The sequence below is a fragment of the Melanerpes formicivorus genome, unplaced genomic scaffold (assembly GCF_026170545.1).
Source record: "Melanerpes formicivorus ecotype bairdi unplaced genomic scaffold, bMelFor1.0.p_v2 SCAF_92, whole genome shotgun sequence".
Classification (NCBI taxonomy): domain Eukaryota; kingdom Metazoa; phylum Chordata; class Aves; order Piciformes; family Picidae; genus Melanerpes; species Melanerpes formicivorus.
Window position 1 is genome coordinate 2,360,582 of NW_027142444.1, and position 14,651 is coordinate 2,375,232.

Here is a 14,651-nt window from a genome sequence, read left to right on the forward strand (position 1 = left end):
TTTGTGAGAGGAAATACTGTTTTGCTCCCTGGTATTACAAGGAGGTATAAACCACTTCAGAAAACGAAGCCTGACAATGTCAGCTGCAGTCTCATCTTGAGCCTGGAAGAGAGCTCTTTGGGGCTGTGGTTTCCAGCTTGGGGAGGGTGGCAGCAGCTCTGATTTGCTGCCTCTTGCTGGCTCCTCTGAGCTCAAGGTGTGCTTGGCTCCTTCAGTGACAGCCTCCTGTTCCTGGGAAGCTGCTGGCTTCTCCCTGTACTCCTCCTGTGTTTTGCATGTCAGCCCTTTCCCCATTGTGGTTACTCCAGGATTTGAATGGTGGCAACATCCTGATGGAGAAAATCAGCTTGGAGAGGCTGTGCTATGCCACTGTCAGGCTGCCAGTGTAAACACAGAGCTGGCAAGCCACTCCAGATAGCTCCTGAAGCTGTGGCATACTGCAAGCATGACCAAGAGCAGATGCTCAAACAGTTTCTGAAGGAAGAAAGCAAACTTGGGAGCTATAAACCAGTTTGACTGCATGGTTCTGATGTCTGGAAGATCCTGCCAGGATCCTGGCTCTGGCCCAGGTGCCTCTGGTGGTGTAGGAGGAACCCCTGGCAAATGGTCTGGGTTTGGCTTTTCCTTCGGTGGGAGAAAGTAAGCTGGAGAATGAATGACAGCTTTGGAGAGCAGCAGCAGCTCCTCTGCTTGGATGGCCTTTGTGATCTTGGTGTTTTTTAACTCCTAGGATGGCCATGTGGAGGTGGCAAGGTTGCTCCTTGACAGTGGGGCCCAGGTGAACATGCCTGCTGACTCTTTTGAGTCTCCGCTGACGCTGGCAGCCTGCGGCGGGCACGTGGAGCTGGCAGCTCTGCTCATCGAGCGGGGAGCCAACCTGGAGGAGGTCAACGATGAAGGCTACACACCTCTGATGGAAGCAGCTAGAGAAGGTCATGAAGAGATGGTGGCACTCTTACTTGGTCAAGGTAACTGTTGCACTGTGTTCCTTGGGCTGTAATCCAGCAGGCAGCTGGCTGTGTGAGGGCAAAGGCTGAGTCACTCTGACTTCTTGTTTCCTCCTTCATCTTCTGAACTCCTTTTTGAGCAGGGTTGGTTTGTTAGCACAATCTCCTTTGCTCCACTGCAGACCTTACTGCAACCTACAGGAAGCCTATGGAGAAGGATGTGAGGAGCTGGGTGTGAGGAGGAAGTTCTTCCCCATGAGAGTGGTGAAGCCCTGGAATGGGTTGTCCAGGGAGGTGGTCGAGGCCCTGTCCCTGGAGGTGTTTAAGCCCAGGCTGGACGAGGCTCTGGCCAGGCTGATGTAGTGTGGGGTGTCCCTGCCCATGGCAGGGGGGTTGGAACTAGCTGATCCTTGTGGTCCCTTCCAACCCTGACTGATACTATGATACTAAGGTTGGGATATGGACATTTTAGCTGGGCCAGCTGTGACAGGATGAGGGGTGAAGGTTTGAAACTAAAGGATGGGAGATGCTGCCCAGAGAAGTGGGAAATGCTCAATCCCTGGGACCATTCCAGGTCAGGTTGTTTGGGGCTTTCAGCAACCTGCTCTAGTTGAGGATGTCCCTGCTGACTGCAGGGCTGTTGGACTGGGTGAACTTTGAAGGTCCCTTCCAACCCAACCCATTCTATGATCCTATGGTGCTGGATGGCTTTCTAGAGCAGACTGGCACCTTCCAGCCAGCCACTGAGTAGTGAACCTGTGGGTTCCACCGTTGTGCAGGCTGTAAGTTAGCCACATGTTCACTGTTGACTCTCCTGAGGTGGTGCTACTGCTGAAAAGCTGTTGAGAAGCACTTTGGGTCCCTCAGAGGGGGTTTCAAAGCACTTAAGTCAAGTGGAAATCTTCTAGTTTGATACACTTCCAGGTCTGGAAGAAAAATCCCTGCAGCTTCTAGGAGTGAGATGGGGAAGAAGCCAGCTGCCTTGTGCATCAGGAGATCTGCTGGGGCTGCTTGTCTGATGGGTGTGGGTTTGGTGCTTTGTTTGAAGGAGCAAACATCAACGCTCAGACGGAGGAGACGCAGGAAACGGCGCTGACTCTGGCGTGCTGCGGAGGCTTCTTGGAGGTGGCTGATTTCCTGATTAAAGCAGGAGCTGACATAGAGCTTGGTTGTTCCACACCTTTGATGGAGGCTGCTCAAGAGGGTCACCTGGAGCTGGTTAAATATTTATTAGCTGCAGGTATGGAGTGATTTTTGTTACCAGTGTTGTAAAGACTCTCTGTAACCTTGAGAGAAAGATCTTTACCCCCCCCTCGTATTTCACACCATTTTCATGAGCAGCAGCTTGAAGCTGACTGCAGAGGTTTGTGGAACCTTAAAGTACTACTACTTGGACCTCCTTGTGGCAGGGAGGTTGGAGGAGATGAACTCTAAGGTCCCTTCCAACCTAAACCATTCTATGATTAATTCACCTTTTGAGGGGGAAGTTGACATAAACTTGCTTGGGACTGAACTTCTGGTATCTCGAAGCAGGATTAAATTGTGGAGTTCATGGATAGTGGGTTGGAAGGGAGGAGGGGAAAAATTTGCTGCCTGATCTGTAAAGATCCTGAGGGGACTTGCATGGTTTCTGCAAGGACCTTCCCTAAGCTGTGTGCTCCTTTCTGCTCCCCAGGGGCCAACGTGCACGCCACAACAGCCACGGGGGACACGGCGCTGACCTATGCCTGTGAGAATGGCCACACTGATGTGGCAGATGTCCTGCTGCAGGCAGGGGCAGATCTGGTAAGTCCTCACCTCTCCAAAAGCTTTTCCTTAGCAGACAAAATGATAAATATCTGATTATTTATCTTTTTTTTTGGTCCAATGCTGGTTGCTGAAGACTGAATGAGTTTTCTGTTAACTGTTAGAGTTGTACCCAGGTTACCTCTTAGCCTTTATGCTTTTAGCTGAGGGAGGATTGGAGATGTTTTTCTAATGGGTTTTGGGCTGTTGAATTACCTGGAAGTGCTTAGGTTGGTTGCAGTGCTCTGGTGATTAATGTCTGAAGCATTTCCAAGCCATCTGAGGTTGCTGGTACAGAAAACTGGAGGATTTTGTTCCTGTCATGTGCAATCCTGAGCACCACTCGGCTGCTTATGGGTTAGAACCTGCAGGCTGGTCCTGTTCCTTATGGAGCAGACAACCTATGGCTCTGCTCTTTGGGGTGCCAGAGTGGAAGTCAGGTGATGGAGGTAGATTGATTTTTAGTTTTGGTAGGCTTGTGCACCAATATGGTATCCAAAAGTGACATTAAGCCTGAAGTTGTGCCAGGGGAGGGTTAGGTTGGAGGTTAGGAGAAATTCCTTGGCTGCAGGAGTGGTCAAGGATTGGAAGAGGCTGCCCAGGGAGGTGGTAGAGTCACCATCCCTGGAGGTGCTCAAGAAACTCGGCCCTTCAGGACACAGTTTAGTGGCCGTGGTGATGTTGGGTTGGTTATTGGGCTCAGTGATCGTAGAGGTCTTTTCCAACCCAAACAATTCTATGCCAGAACAGAGTGGGTTTAATTCAAAGCTTGATTGCTTCTTGCCCAGGAGTCTCAGCCCAGTCCAAAGGCAGAGTGTTTGATCTGTCTGCAAAGTGAACTCCACTCAAATGTCACATCAACTTTTATGTCTGTAGCTTGTGGAACACCGAAAAGAGATCTCCCATCTCTGGTGCTTTTCCCTTCAAACCCACCAAAGGCTGAATTGCATCCTGTCACATGTGCTGCTTTGGAATTCTGAATTGTAACCCTCTCTCCATCTGCTCCAGGAGCATGAATCAGAAGGTGGAAGAACTCCTCTGATGAAAGCTGCGAGGGCAGGTCACGTTTGCACTGTGCAGTTCTTGATCAGCAAAGGTAAGGGCGGGGGGAAAGGCTTTGGGTTTCCTGCTGCTAGGAATAGTCAGAGTTCAGGAATGTCAGTACCAGTGTGGCTTCCTTGGCTTTATTTCCAGTACTTCAACTCAGGTAGATCATTGATTCTCAAACCAGGCCTGGAATGCTCACCTCTGGTTTCTGGTGAGCTCAGTAGGATCTGCAGCTGCTTCTCAAACTGGTTGTGTTGCAGCCTCTAGTTGTAGTGTGAGCAGCAGTGGGCACTGGGAGTCTCCAGGCTCTGGGGCAGCTTTGGGCATTCTTCCAGTGGTTCAGGTGGGGTTGCCTTTCACTTTGTGACACATGGCACGTTAGATGGTAACTGGTTGAATTTCTCCAGCCATGGAGAGTTAGGTTTTACTGTTGAAGGCAAATGCTCACTTCTTGCTGCTTGTAGTTTGTGTCTGAAGGAATCTTTGTCCTCTCTTTGAAGGAGCAAATGTGAACAGGACCACAGCTAACAACGATCACACAGTGTTGTCACTGGCCTGTGCTGGAGGTCACCTGGCAGTTGTGGAGTTGCTGCTAGCTCATGGTGCTGATCCCACACACAGATTGAAGGTTGGTTGCTCGCCTGCCTTGGTTTCCCCTGAGCTTTCATTCCTCTTAGAGCTAGCGGTGCCCAAGGGAACTGGCTCCTTTGTGTTCTCTGCCACTGACCCAAGGAGTCATGATGCAAACAGAAGTCAGATGCAAGAGCTGCTGTTTCCCCAAGCAGCTGTGCTCAGCACCATGGCTCTGGAAGGTGGGGGTCAGAGGAGTGCAGGGCTGTTAATGACCAGGGATCTAAAGGTCGTGCTGTAATGATGCTAAGGTTGTAACTGTGGAAGAAGGAAACATTGTGGAAGTACTAGTGGGGATTTTTCTTCAGTTGACATGTTGTGCAGATGAGCTATGAATATGTCTTGAAAGCAATCTTGGAGACACTGTGCCCACACCTCCCAAAATGCCTCAATATTGTCCTGTTTCGATGATGCTCTTCTCTGACACTGAGATCTTTCCCTCTTTAGGATGGCTCAACGATGTTAATAGAGGCAGCAAAAGGTGGTCACACCAGCGTGGTTTGTTACCTCCTAGATTACCCAAACAACTTGCTTTCTGCTCCTCCACCTGATGCTACTCAGCTGACCCCACCATCCCATGATTTAAATAGGGTAAGATTGAAGGGCTGGATCTTTGTGGGGCTTTGGTGCATTGCTTCTTGGCAGCTTACTCAAGGGTTTTAACGATGAGGGGGCAGTCAGTCCTGTCCTTTCAGGAGCTGTAGGTGAACACACTTCAGTTGCTGTGAGCTGTTGTGAGAGTGGTGAAGGCTCTGAGCATCACTGGGGTGCTTTCTTGCTGCTCTATAGAATACCTTTGGAAAAAATGATGGGGGAGGGGGGGGTGGCGGTGGTAAAAAACCCACCCCAGCAAGTGAGCAGCTCTGCTTTGACCAGGCTCTTCAGAGCTGCATTATGTTGAGCCCTTTGTGGCTTGGATTTGCTTTGCTCTGTCCCATGCTGCAAAGTCTCTGGAGGTCAGCTGTTAATTATCAGCATCTGGGGCCGAGGGGGGGTGGGGGGAGGGAACCCCCAGCCACGTAACAAATGTCATGAGTCACCATGAAAGTCTGCTGCTTCTCTAACAGGTTTTGTTTACCTTCTGCTTGAATGCTCACTAGCTCAGAGCATATGAGAAAAGTAATCTGTTAGTATCCAACGTTTTAGGCTCCTCGAGTACCAGTGCAGGCGCTGCCCATGGTCGTCCCACCCCAGGAGCCCGACAAACCCCCTGCTAATGTCGCCACCACCCTTCCCATCAGAAATAAAGGTCAGTCTTAGCTCCGCAGCTTCTTTTCTCAATGTCCTTCCTAGGCAGAAGATTAGAGGGCTGTGCACTCTGTAGCAAGGTAGCTCCTATGAAGAGTGTTTATGGATTCAGTGGAGGAAACCTGCAGTGGTGGTTTCTTTTTTCATTCCTTTTTTTTTCCCCCTCCACCCTCTCTGGCTTTTGAAGGATTGCTTACCCGCCAGGCACCGGGTGTCAGTTCATCCTGTCACCATACAGCGTCAAGAAACCCGCCTCAGTGAGGATGCTAAAATAGAGGTTAGGCTGGACTAATGCAAATCACACCAAAAAACACCAAACCAAACCACCCAAATCTCACCCAGAAGCCTTCTAGCCATTTGATCCTGGAAGCTGTTAAAACCCAAGGCTGCTCTCCACGTGGGAGTTGGTTTGCTAACCGGCGTTGCCTTAGGAGCGGGTTGGACTTAATTGGATTGAAGGCGGGATTTCTTTTAAGCCTTAGAATGGGGGCTCAGGGTCCTCCTCGGGACTAAATTTTGCATCTTGATTTTGCTCTCGCCATTTTTAACCCTTTCCTGTGCTTTTCTAGAGGGAGTTCTCTTCCAAACCCAATTTATTGCCTTTTTATTACTATTATTGCTATTGTCATTTGGGGGTCAAGGAGCAGCAGTAGTGCAAATACAGGCGTGCATGGCATAAACAATTAACCCTCTGTGTACCCTTGTATTGTTCTGGAAGTAACCCAGCGAGGAGGAGGAGGAGGAGGAGGACTTTGGAAGACAAACTGGGCACCTCCACTGCCTCAGAGCCTGAGTTCCTCCTTTGCCTTTTGCCCTTCAAAATTAACTGACTGTTCTTTCCCCACCTGGTATGGCAGACCCTGTCAGCTGTGTGGTACTGTGGACTTCTTCATATAGAACAAAAAAAACCCAAACAAAAAACCATAAAGGTGAATTTGGATGAGTTCTTCATATTAAAAACACCCCAAAAAGGTGAATTTGGATGAGTTCTTCATATTAAAAACACCCAAAAAGGTGAATTTGGATGAGTTCTTCATATTAAAAACACCCCAAAAAGGTGAATTTGGATGAGTTCTTCATATTAAAAACACCCAAAAAGGTGAATTTGAATGAGTTCTTCACCAAAAAAACACCAAAAAGGTGAATTTGGATGAGTTCTTCACCAAAAATACACCCAAAAAGGTGAATTTGGATGAGTTCTTCATATTAAAACCACCCAAAAGGGTGAATTTGGATGAGTCCCATGGCTCTTTCTTGCAGGGAGGCTGAAATATTTGCCTTGCCTGGGCAGAGAGCTGAGTGTTGTACACAGGCCAAAAAACAACCAAACCAAAAAAAAAACAACCCCACCCAAATCCTGTCTGCTATGGAGTTAAAAACTGTAGTGGCTAAACATGCCCTGTTAGATCACCTTAAAGATCTAAATGCCTAGCCTGGGTTGTAGAGCTGTTTGTCAAGCGAGCAGAGCTGGATGCCTGTAGCGAAAGGGTTCAGTAGTCCTAGCGAGCGGCCTAGAGCGAGCCGCCTGCCCCTCCGGGTGCTTTTGCATCACTTTTGCTGTGCTTTCAGGGCTTGTAACCACACCTTTGCCTTACCACCATCCCAGGCAGAAACCATCCAGCGCAGAGGCAGCAGAGCTCCTTGCCTTTTGTGTTCCCACGTACCCGGTAGCGGCGGCTCTGGAGACAATGGCTTCCTTTGGCACGGGCGTAGCGATTGTCGGAGTCACAGTGTCACCGTAGGGCAGGGCCCTCTGGATTGGCTGGGCAGCGAGCTGCACTCTTAAATTGCAATCTTGGCTGCTGGGTTAAAATTGCTAGCAGGAGGAGAGAGAGAGAGAGGGTTTTCTTGGAGGGCCTTGAAGTACACGCTGACCTTCTGTGGGTGCTGTGTCTTGGTGCATAACCGGCCATTTAGCATCCCAACAGTAGCTCTATAATGAGGATGCCATTCATATGCACTTCCATTGGTTCTGAGGGGGTTTCTTTTTCACACAGCTGCTTCTAAACAAAAGTCCAGCAGTCATTTGCCAGCAAACAACCAGGATGTACAGGGTTACATCACCAATCAGTCTCCAGAGAGCATTGTAGAAGAGGCTCAGGGCAAGTTGACAGAGCTGGAGCAGAGGATAAAAGAAGCCATAGAGAAGAACGCTCAGCTGCAGTCCCTGGAATTGGCACACGCTGACCAGCTCACCAAAGAGAAGATTGAGGAGCTGAACAAAACCAGAGAGGAGCAAATCCAGAAGAAACAAAAGATTTTGGAGGAACTGCAGAAAGTGGAGCGAGAGTTACAGCTGAAAACTCAGCAGCAGCTGAAAAAGCAATATCTAGAGGTAAAGGCGCAAAGGATTCAGCTCCAGCAGCAGCAGCAGTCTTGCCAGCACCTGGGACTACTGACTCCTGTTGGGGTAGGAGAGCAACTCTCAGAAGGAGACTATGCACGATTGCAGCAAGTGGACCCCATCTTGCTTAAGGATGACCCCCAGCAAGCTGCTGCGCAGACGGGTTTTGCCCCCATGCAGCCCCTGGCCATGCCACAAGCTCTGCCTCTGGCAGCAGGTTCCTTACCTGCAGGGTCCATCGCAAATCTTACAGACCTGCAAGGTGTGATAGTTGGACAGCCAGTGCTGGGCCAAGCACAACTAGCAGGGCTGGGGCAAGGAATACTGACAGAAACACAGCAAGGGTTAATGGTAGCCAGCCCTGCTCAGACGCTCAATGACACGCTGGATGACATCATGGCAGGTGGGTTTACATTGCTATGAGCAGGTATACTATTTGCTTGCCCAGTCGAGGGGATGTCCACTTCTGTGTCTGTGTGTTTGTGTATCCTGCCAGCTTACAGCCCAGCAGCCTCCTGCTCCCTGCCTCCAGCAGTGCACAAAGCACAGCTTTAACTCCTCCTCCAATTTGCAGGGCTGCCTTGCCTTTTGTTGAGCTAACTGGTGCCCCTTGGTCAGGTTGGTATGGCAGAAGAGGCATTGGTAACTCTTTCGTGGCCTGGGGGGGGATCTGCTAGGTCTGACAGTTCTCTTTTGGCCTGTTTGTAGCTCAGGATCAACACCTTAGGCTTAGCTGAGGAGAAGCTTCGTCACTCGAAGGGTTCTCAAACACTGGAGTGGGTTCACCGTGGAGGTGGTTGAGTCCTCATGCCTGGAGGTGTTTCAGAGAGGCAGAGATGTGCTGCTGAGAGCAGAGTTAGTGAATGGTTGGACCTGATGATCTGGTAGGTCATCTCCAACCAACACCATTCTGTGATCTGGATTGTGCTGGTTAGTGCTTGGGACCAGCTGAGAGCTGGCTTGGAGTGCTTGGAATGGGCTTTGAGTAGCTCTAATACCACACCAAGCTTGTTGTGAGCAAGGAAACTTTAGCTTGTCTTCTGAACCAGCAGGCCTTGAGCAGTCTACATACTGGAACACAGAATGCCAGGTTGAAGGCACCCCAAGGATGATCTAGTCCAGCCTTGCTAGGTCAGAGAGCTGAAAGGAGCTGGGCCAGCACCCTGTCAAGCTGAGTCTAAATCTGTCCAGTCTCTAACTGGAGTTGTTACTTCTGTTTGGGGCAAGAAAGGTGAGAATCCAATGGCTTCTTAAAATGTCTGCTCACCAAACCAGCTGCTTTGCCAGTGAGCCCCAAAATGAGCTTTACCAAATTATTCTCAATTGCTTTAGAGAGTTCTTCACCCAGTGCTTTAAGGCCTTAAGGAGGGAAATACAGGAATGAGCCTGAAGGCTTCCTGAATGTGTCTGAAGGGGGAGCCTACAAGAAAGCTAGGGAGGGACTTTTGACAAGGGCTTGGGAGTCATAGGATGAGGAGCACTGGACTGAAGCTTGAGGAGGGCAGATTGAGACTGGAGATGAGGAAGAAACTCTTGGCAGTGAGGGTGGGGAGACACTGGAACAGGTTGCCCAGGGAGGCTGTGGATGTCCCTTCCCTGAAGGTGTTCAAGGCCAGGTTGGATGAGGCCCTGAGCAACCTGGGCTGGTGGGAGGTGTCCCTGCCCATGGCAGGGGGTTGGAACTGGATGATCTTTCAGGTGCCTTCCAACCCAGTGCATTCCATGAATCTCTGGATTTTACTACTGCAGGCAGTGTGAGCTGTTGAGTTGTTAGTGCTCCTTCCCTTCACACCTGCCTCACTGGCACTTAATCCCCTTTCCATGGTGAAGCAGCTGCTGAAAGACTCCTGAACACTCAGCTGAGCCCAGATTAACTGGTAGGACATGGTGTTAAGAAAGATCATGTCATTCCAAACCTGGCTGAGGTGCTCTTGGTTAAGCTGGTGCAGTTTCAGTTTTAGAAGGCTTGTTTAATGTGGTGTTTGAAGCATGCTGGGCAGGTGGGGCTGTGTGGGCCTGAGCCTGTGGCCTTTTCAGACTAGAATCATCCAGGTATGGTGGGGTGCCAAGCTTCATCCGTGGAGCTGGTAGCACCTAGAAGCAAGGCTGTGTGTTTGTAGTGCACTTCAGAACATAGCTCTGGCTCTTGTCACCCAAGGCATGTTGTGCACCTGGGGTGTGCTGGGTTGGTCTGGAGCATGTGTGCAGGACCGTGGCTTTGAGTCGCTTCAGATACCACAGAGAGATTGGGGCAGAGGAGAAGAAACTGCTGTGGAAAAAAGCCTCTTGAATTGGCTTGGAACAAGGTGGAAAAAGCTGCAATATCCAAGATGCTTTTGGTGACATTTGGGGGTGTTTTTTCAGTCCTTCCTGTTGGCTGCTTGCAGAGCAAAGGAAACAGTTCCCTGGTACAGCTGCAGGAGATAAGGGATGAATGCCTCCGAGCACGCTGTGCCCACGAGCAGGCAGCACTCAGAGGTCACCATGAAGATGAAATGGGATTGTAGAAGTGCTTGGTTTCTGTAACACCTTGCACCCAGTGCAATTACAAAGGTATGCAAGGAAGCAGCAAGCTTTGAGCCATGCCAGATCCCTTCTTCCAGACACACCTTTGGATTCAGAGCATGTAGATGGATCAGTGAGGAGCAGCAGAGCCTCTTGGCTCCAGTGTTGGGTAGCTTGTGGTGGAATTTGCCAGCTTGGCTCTTTGCTTTCCTCCCTGGGTGCTGGGGCTGCTTTTGTAAGCCAAGTGCTGCTCTGGGTGGTGAGGCTGTTGGGGGAGAAGGCAGCAGCTGGCAGCATGGGTATTGTTGAGATGTCTGGAAAGCAATCAGTGCTGAGAGCAGCTAAGGTGCTGCGGTCAGTCAGCACAAACCTGGCTGTCTAGTACCCAAAGAAATGTAAAAGACTCTGACTGGTCAAGTGGTGCTGGGGGGGTGATGCACTGTGAGAGAGAAGCTTGGCCTTGCTTTGGGAGGTGCTGAAGCCTGGTAGCTGGTCCTGCAGCAAGGCATTGGATATACTGAAATCTCCCACTAGTGAAGGAGCTCTGCAGGCTTTGTTACCCCAGGCATGAAGTAATGATCTTCTCACGTTGAAGTACAGACTGGCAGTCAAGTTTGCCCATGGTTCATTAGAGTAGAGGGGAGGATAAACCTGGATTGGACAATCAAGCTGCTTGGTTCCTCTTCTCACTGCTGAGGGAACCTTTTGGCTTATTAAAACCATTCCATAGCTCTGTTTGGATGCTGAAGATTCCATTCCTTGCCCTTGGCATGCCAGTTGCAGAGCTGAGCTCTGCACAGGTGATGGTGAGATCCAGCCAGCCAGGTCAGAGCCCATCAGAATGGCTCAGGGGAACGTGCTGCAGGGCCAGGAAGGAGATCTGATGGTGGATTACTGCACTTGACATGCATTAGAGATGAGGACTGCAAGTCAGCATGCACCTCCTCTGCTAGCAGGCTGCCAAACTGAGCTCTGGGTCATGCAAGAAAGGTTCTCTTCCTGGGGGAAGGAGGGGTGGTGGCTTTCAAACATAGCTCTTGGGGGTTTGCTTTGCCTTTGGTTTCCTCCCTGTAACAGCACTGGTATATAAAACCAGCCTTGACCTGAATGCAGACCTCACTGAGCACTGTGATTGTAACTGATTTGGAGCTGCAGTGTGCCTCCTGTGACACAGTAGATGCTCCTCAGCCCCCATCTGGGGGTCCCAGCAACTGCTTGAAACTGCTGCAGCAGGGTTGACTTGGTGGATGTGTGGACTCTTTGCTGCTGCTGGTTTGTGTCCTGGGAGTTACACACCCAGTTAGCTTCCAGTCCATTCTGCCATTCTTGCCTGGGTTCTTCTGCACCAGATGTGAGAATCTGGAGCCTTTATGTTCCATCCCTGCTTTATGGGGCTTTAACTTCCTGCTTGACCTTACAGCCAGAAGGTGGGATACAGCAGTTGTTCCAAGTGGGCTGTTTGGACCACTCAAGAGAGGAGCAGGAGAACTCCTCCTGTGTTTGGGGTTCTCTCTCTAATTTTACAGTCAGAATAAAGGATGAGACAAGTTTAAATGAGATGCTCCACTGCTTGCTGAGCTTTGCTTAGTTCTACTCTGCACAGGACTACTCCAGGCCAATTTGGGGCCTTGTGGAGAACATTTTGGCTTAGTTTCTCTGTGTTTCTTTAAATCCATGCCCTGTGTGATTTGTCTCAGCAGCTACATCAAGATCAAGGCACTTTGTATCTTGATTTCAATCTCCCAAGTTAATCTTGCTTTTCCTGGGCTGAGTTTGGGGCTGTTCTTTTTCCCTCAGTGACATTTCTCAGCTGCTTTTGCTGGGGTTTGGTACAGGAATTCCAGCAGCTGAGTTGGTGATGGGTAAGAAAAAACCCACCAAGCCCAGAGCTGCCTTGCAGGGGAGTTGGCCTGTTGGGGTACAGTCTTTGTGGCATCTGTTGAAGAACTGAACACTGCCAGTGAAATCTAGGAGCTGATTCTCAGTAGCTGGCAGTTAGGGCTGTGGCTGGTTACTGAACCTGAGCAGGGCTTGAGAGCCTGGGGTGAAGGGGCTGGGGTGAAGGGGCATTCATTGTGTTGATGTTCCCTGAGGTGACTCTGGTAATGTGACACAATTTGGGGGGGCTGCATTTCTTTTCAGTTTGCAGTGCTGTCTCCTCTGCTCAGCACACCTGACAACAAGCTGGGGGGTTAAAAAGCAGAGAGCAATACTTGGAGCTCTCTTAGGGCAGCTTCCCTCCAAAGCTTTCCCCCTGAAGGCCGTTTGAGATTGCAGTTGGCTCTCTGCTTTCCACCATTGTATGAAACGAATCCCAGGGGCACTGGGGGCTTTTTTGTGCCATGTCAACATACTGTCAGCAGCTGTAAAATTACATTTCCTTTTGCTTATCCTAACAACCTTGACCAAAGTGTCTGCAAAATGACTGTTAAAGGCTTCCACTTCTCTGGTTCCAACTGTGTGAGCATCCTGACACTGCTGCTTTGTCGTTACCTCCATGGGGGGTGGGCAGAGGGGGTGGAGGGTGAAGGTTGGGCAGAGGTTGATTTATCTGAGAATGTTTAAAGTGTTTGAAGACAAATTGCTTAGATCCCATTGATTGGATTTGTTCTGCAGAAGGTATGGAACTCCTGGGCCAAACGACGGCTCCCACGTAGCCAAAGACCTTTGGCTTAAAAGCAAGCAAGCTCTGTGGTGGTTTTGTTGTGGTGGGCTCCTAGCAAACCTGCCAGCGTTGCACCTCACCTTTTTCCTTCCCCTGATGCACTTCACCTTTTTTCATAGCTGGTAAACTCAAAGTGAGAAGGTCCCAAGGTTGGGTTAAACGTGTGGAGGATTTGTACTGGTGGCGAGCAAAGCCGTGGGGGAGCTCTGTCTGTGGGTGGGACTTGTGTCCCACTGTGTCCCTTTGGCTGTCACCTTCAGCTTGTGAAGCCTGGTGCTGTTCTTTTACTAAGTGTGGTTCTTCTGTCCAACAGCAGTGAGTGGAAGAGCATCTGCAATGTCAAACACTCCTACCCACAGCATTGCAACTTCTGTCTCCCAACCTCAGACGCCGACTCCGAGTCCCATCATTTCTCCTTCAGCCATGCTCCCAATGTACCCTGCTATAGATATCGATGCCCAGGTAAGCTGGCAGCCCCTCAGGCTGCTTTGCTTCTGCACCCTGAATAATTCAGCAGGCACAAACAGCTCTGCTGTGAGCTAACTGGGGGTCTGTGGGGGTTCCAGAGACTGGATCTGCTGCTTTCAGAAAGCCTGGACAGCTCCCCAGGGAGGTGCAACCCACTTTCCTCAGTGTTCTCTCTGAACAAGAGGTCTTGAAGGGCCTTCTTACAAGGGCTTGTAGTGACAGGATGAAGGACAAGGGAGGGACTTTTGACAAGGGCTTGGGAGTGATAGGATGAGGAGCACTGGACTGAAGCTTGAGGAGGGCAGATTGAGACTGGAGATGAGGAAGAAACTCTTGAGAGTGAGGGTGGGGAGACACTGGCACAGGTTGCCCAGGGAGGCTGTGGATGTCCCCTCCCTGAAGGTGTTAAAGGCCAGGTTGGATGAGGCCATGGGCAACTTGGGCTGGTGGGAGGTGTCCCACCAGAACAAGAGGACACAGTCTCAAGCTGTGCCAGGGGAGGTTCAGGCTGGATGTTAGGAAGAAGTTCTTCACAGAAAGAGAGATTGGCCATGGGGATGTGCTGCCCAGGGAGGTGGTGGAGTCCCCATCCCTGGAGGTGTTTAGGAAGAGACTGGATGGGGTGCTTTGTGCCATGGTTTAGTTGATCAGATGGTGTTGGGTGAGAGGTTGGACTGGATGATCTCAAAGGTCTCTTCCAACCTGGTTAATTCTATCCTATTCTAAAGGGTGTTGGAACTGGATGGTCCTCAAGGTCACCTCCAACCCATTCCATGAATCTGTGACCAGTTGTACCTAGGCTAATCTGCAGTACAAGAGAGGGGTACTGGGAAAAGGAGATGTTTACCTTGTGTGTGATGTCTCTGTCTTTCAGACTGAGAGTAACCATGACACAGCTTTGACTCTTGCTTGTGCTGGTGGCCACGAAGAGCTGGTGCAGACCCTGCTGGAGAGAGGAGCCAACATTGAGCACAGGGACAAGAAAGGTACGTGGGGGAGCACAGCCCCTCCA

The 14,651-nt window shown here is 50.2% G+C and overlaps 1 protein-coding gene across 5 annotated transcripts in view; it reads left to right on the top strand.

Moving 5' to 3' along the window:
* Nucleotides 1–14,651, top strand: part of ANKRD17 (ankyrin repeat domain 17) — an 87,362-nt gene that overhangs the window by 51,767 nt on the left and 20,944 nt on the right. For 2 of the 5 annotated variants that reach the window (XM_068165735.1, XM_068165738.1), the window contains exons 8-17: nucleotides 731–968; nucleotides 1,996–2,187; nucleotides 2,623–2,732; nucleotides 3,741–3,828; nucleotides 4,280–4,407; nucleotides 4,857–5,000; nucleotides 5,556–5,658; nucleotides 7,655–8,404; nucleotides 13,485–13,633; nucleotides 14,514–14,625. In XM_068165735.1, coding sequence (XP_068021836.1) covers nucleotides 731–968; nucleotides 1,996–2,187; nucleotides 2,623–2,732; nucleotides 3,741–3,828; nucleotides 4,280–4,407; nucleotides 4,857–5,000; nucleotides 5,556–5,658; nucleotides 7,655–8,404; nucleotides 13,485–13,633; nucleotides 14,514–14,625 — 2,014 coding nt within the window. The remainder of the gene's footprint in view (nucleotides 1–730; nucleotides 969–1,995; nucleotides 2,188–2,622; nucleotides 2,733–3,740; nucleotides 3,829–4,279; nucleotides 4,408–4,856; nucleotides 5,001–5,555; nucleotides 5,659–7,654; nucleotides 8,405–13,484; nucleotides 13,634–14,513; nucleotides 14,626–14,651) is intronic. The other 3 variants (XM_068165737.1, XM_068165739.1, XM_068165740.1) reach the window with 3 other exon arrangements.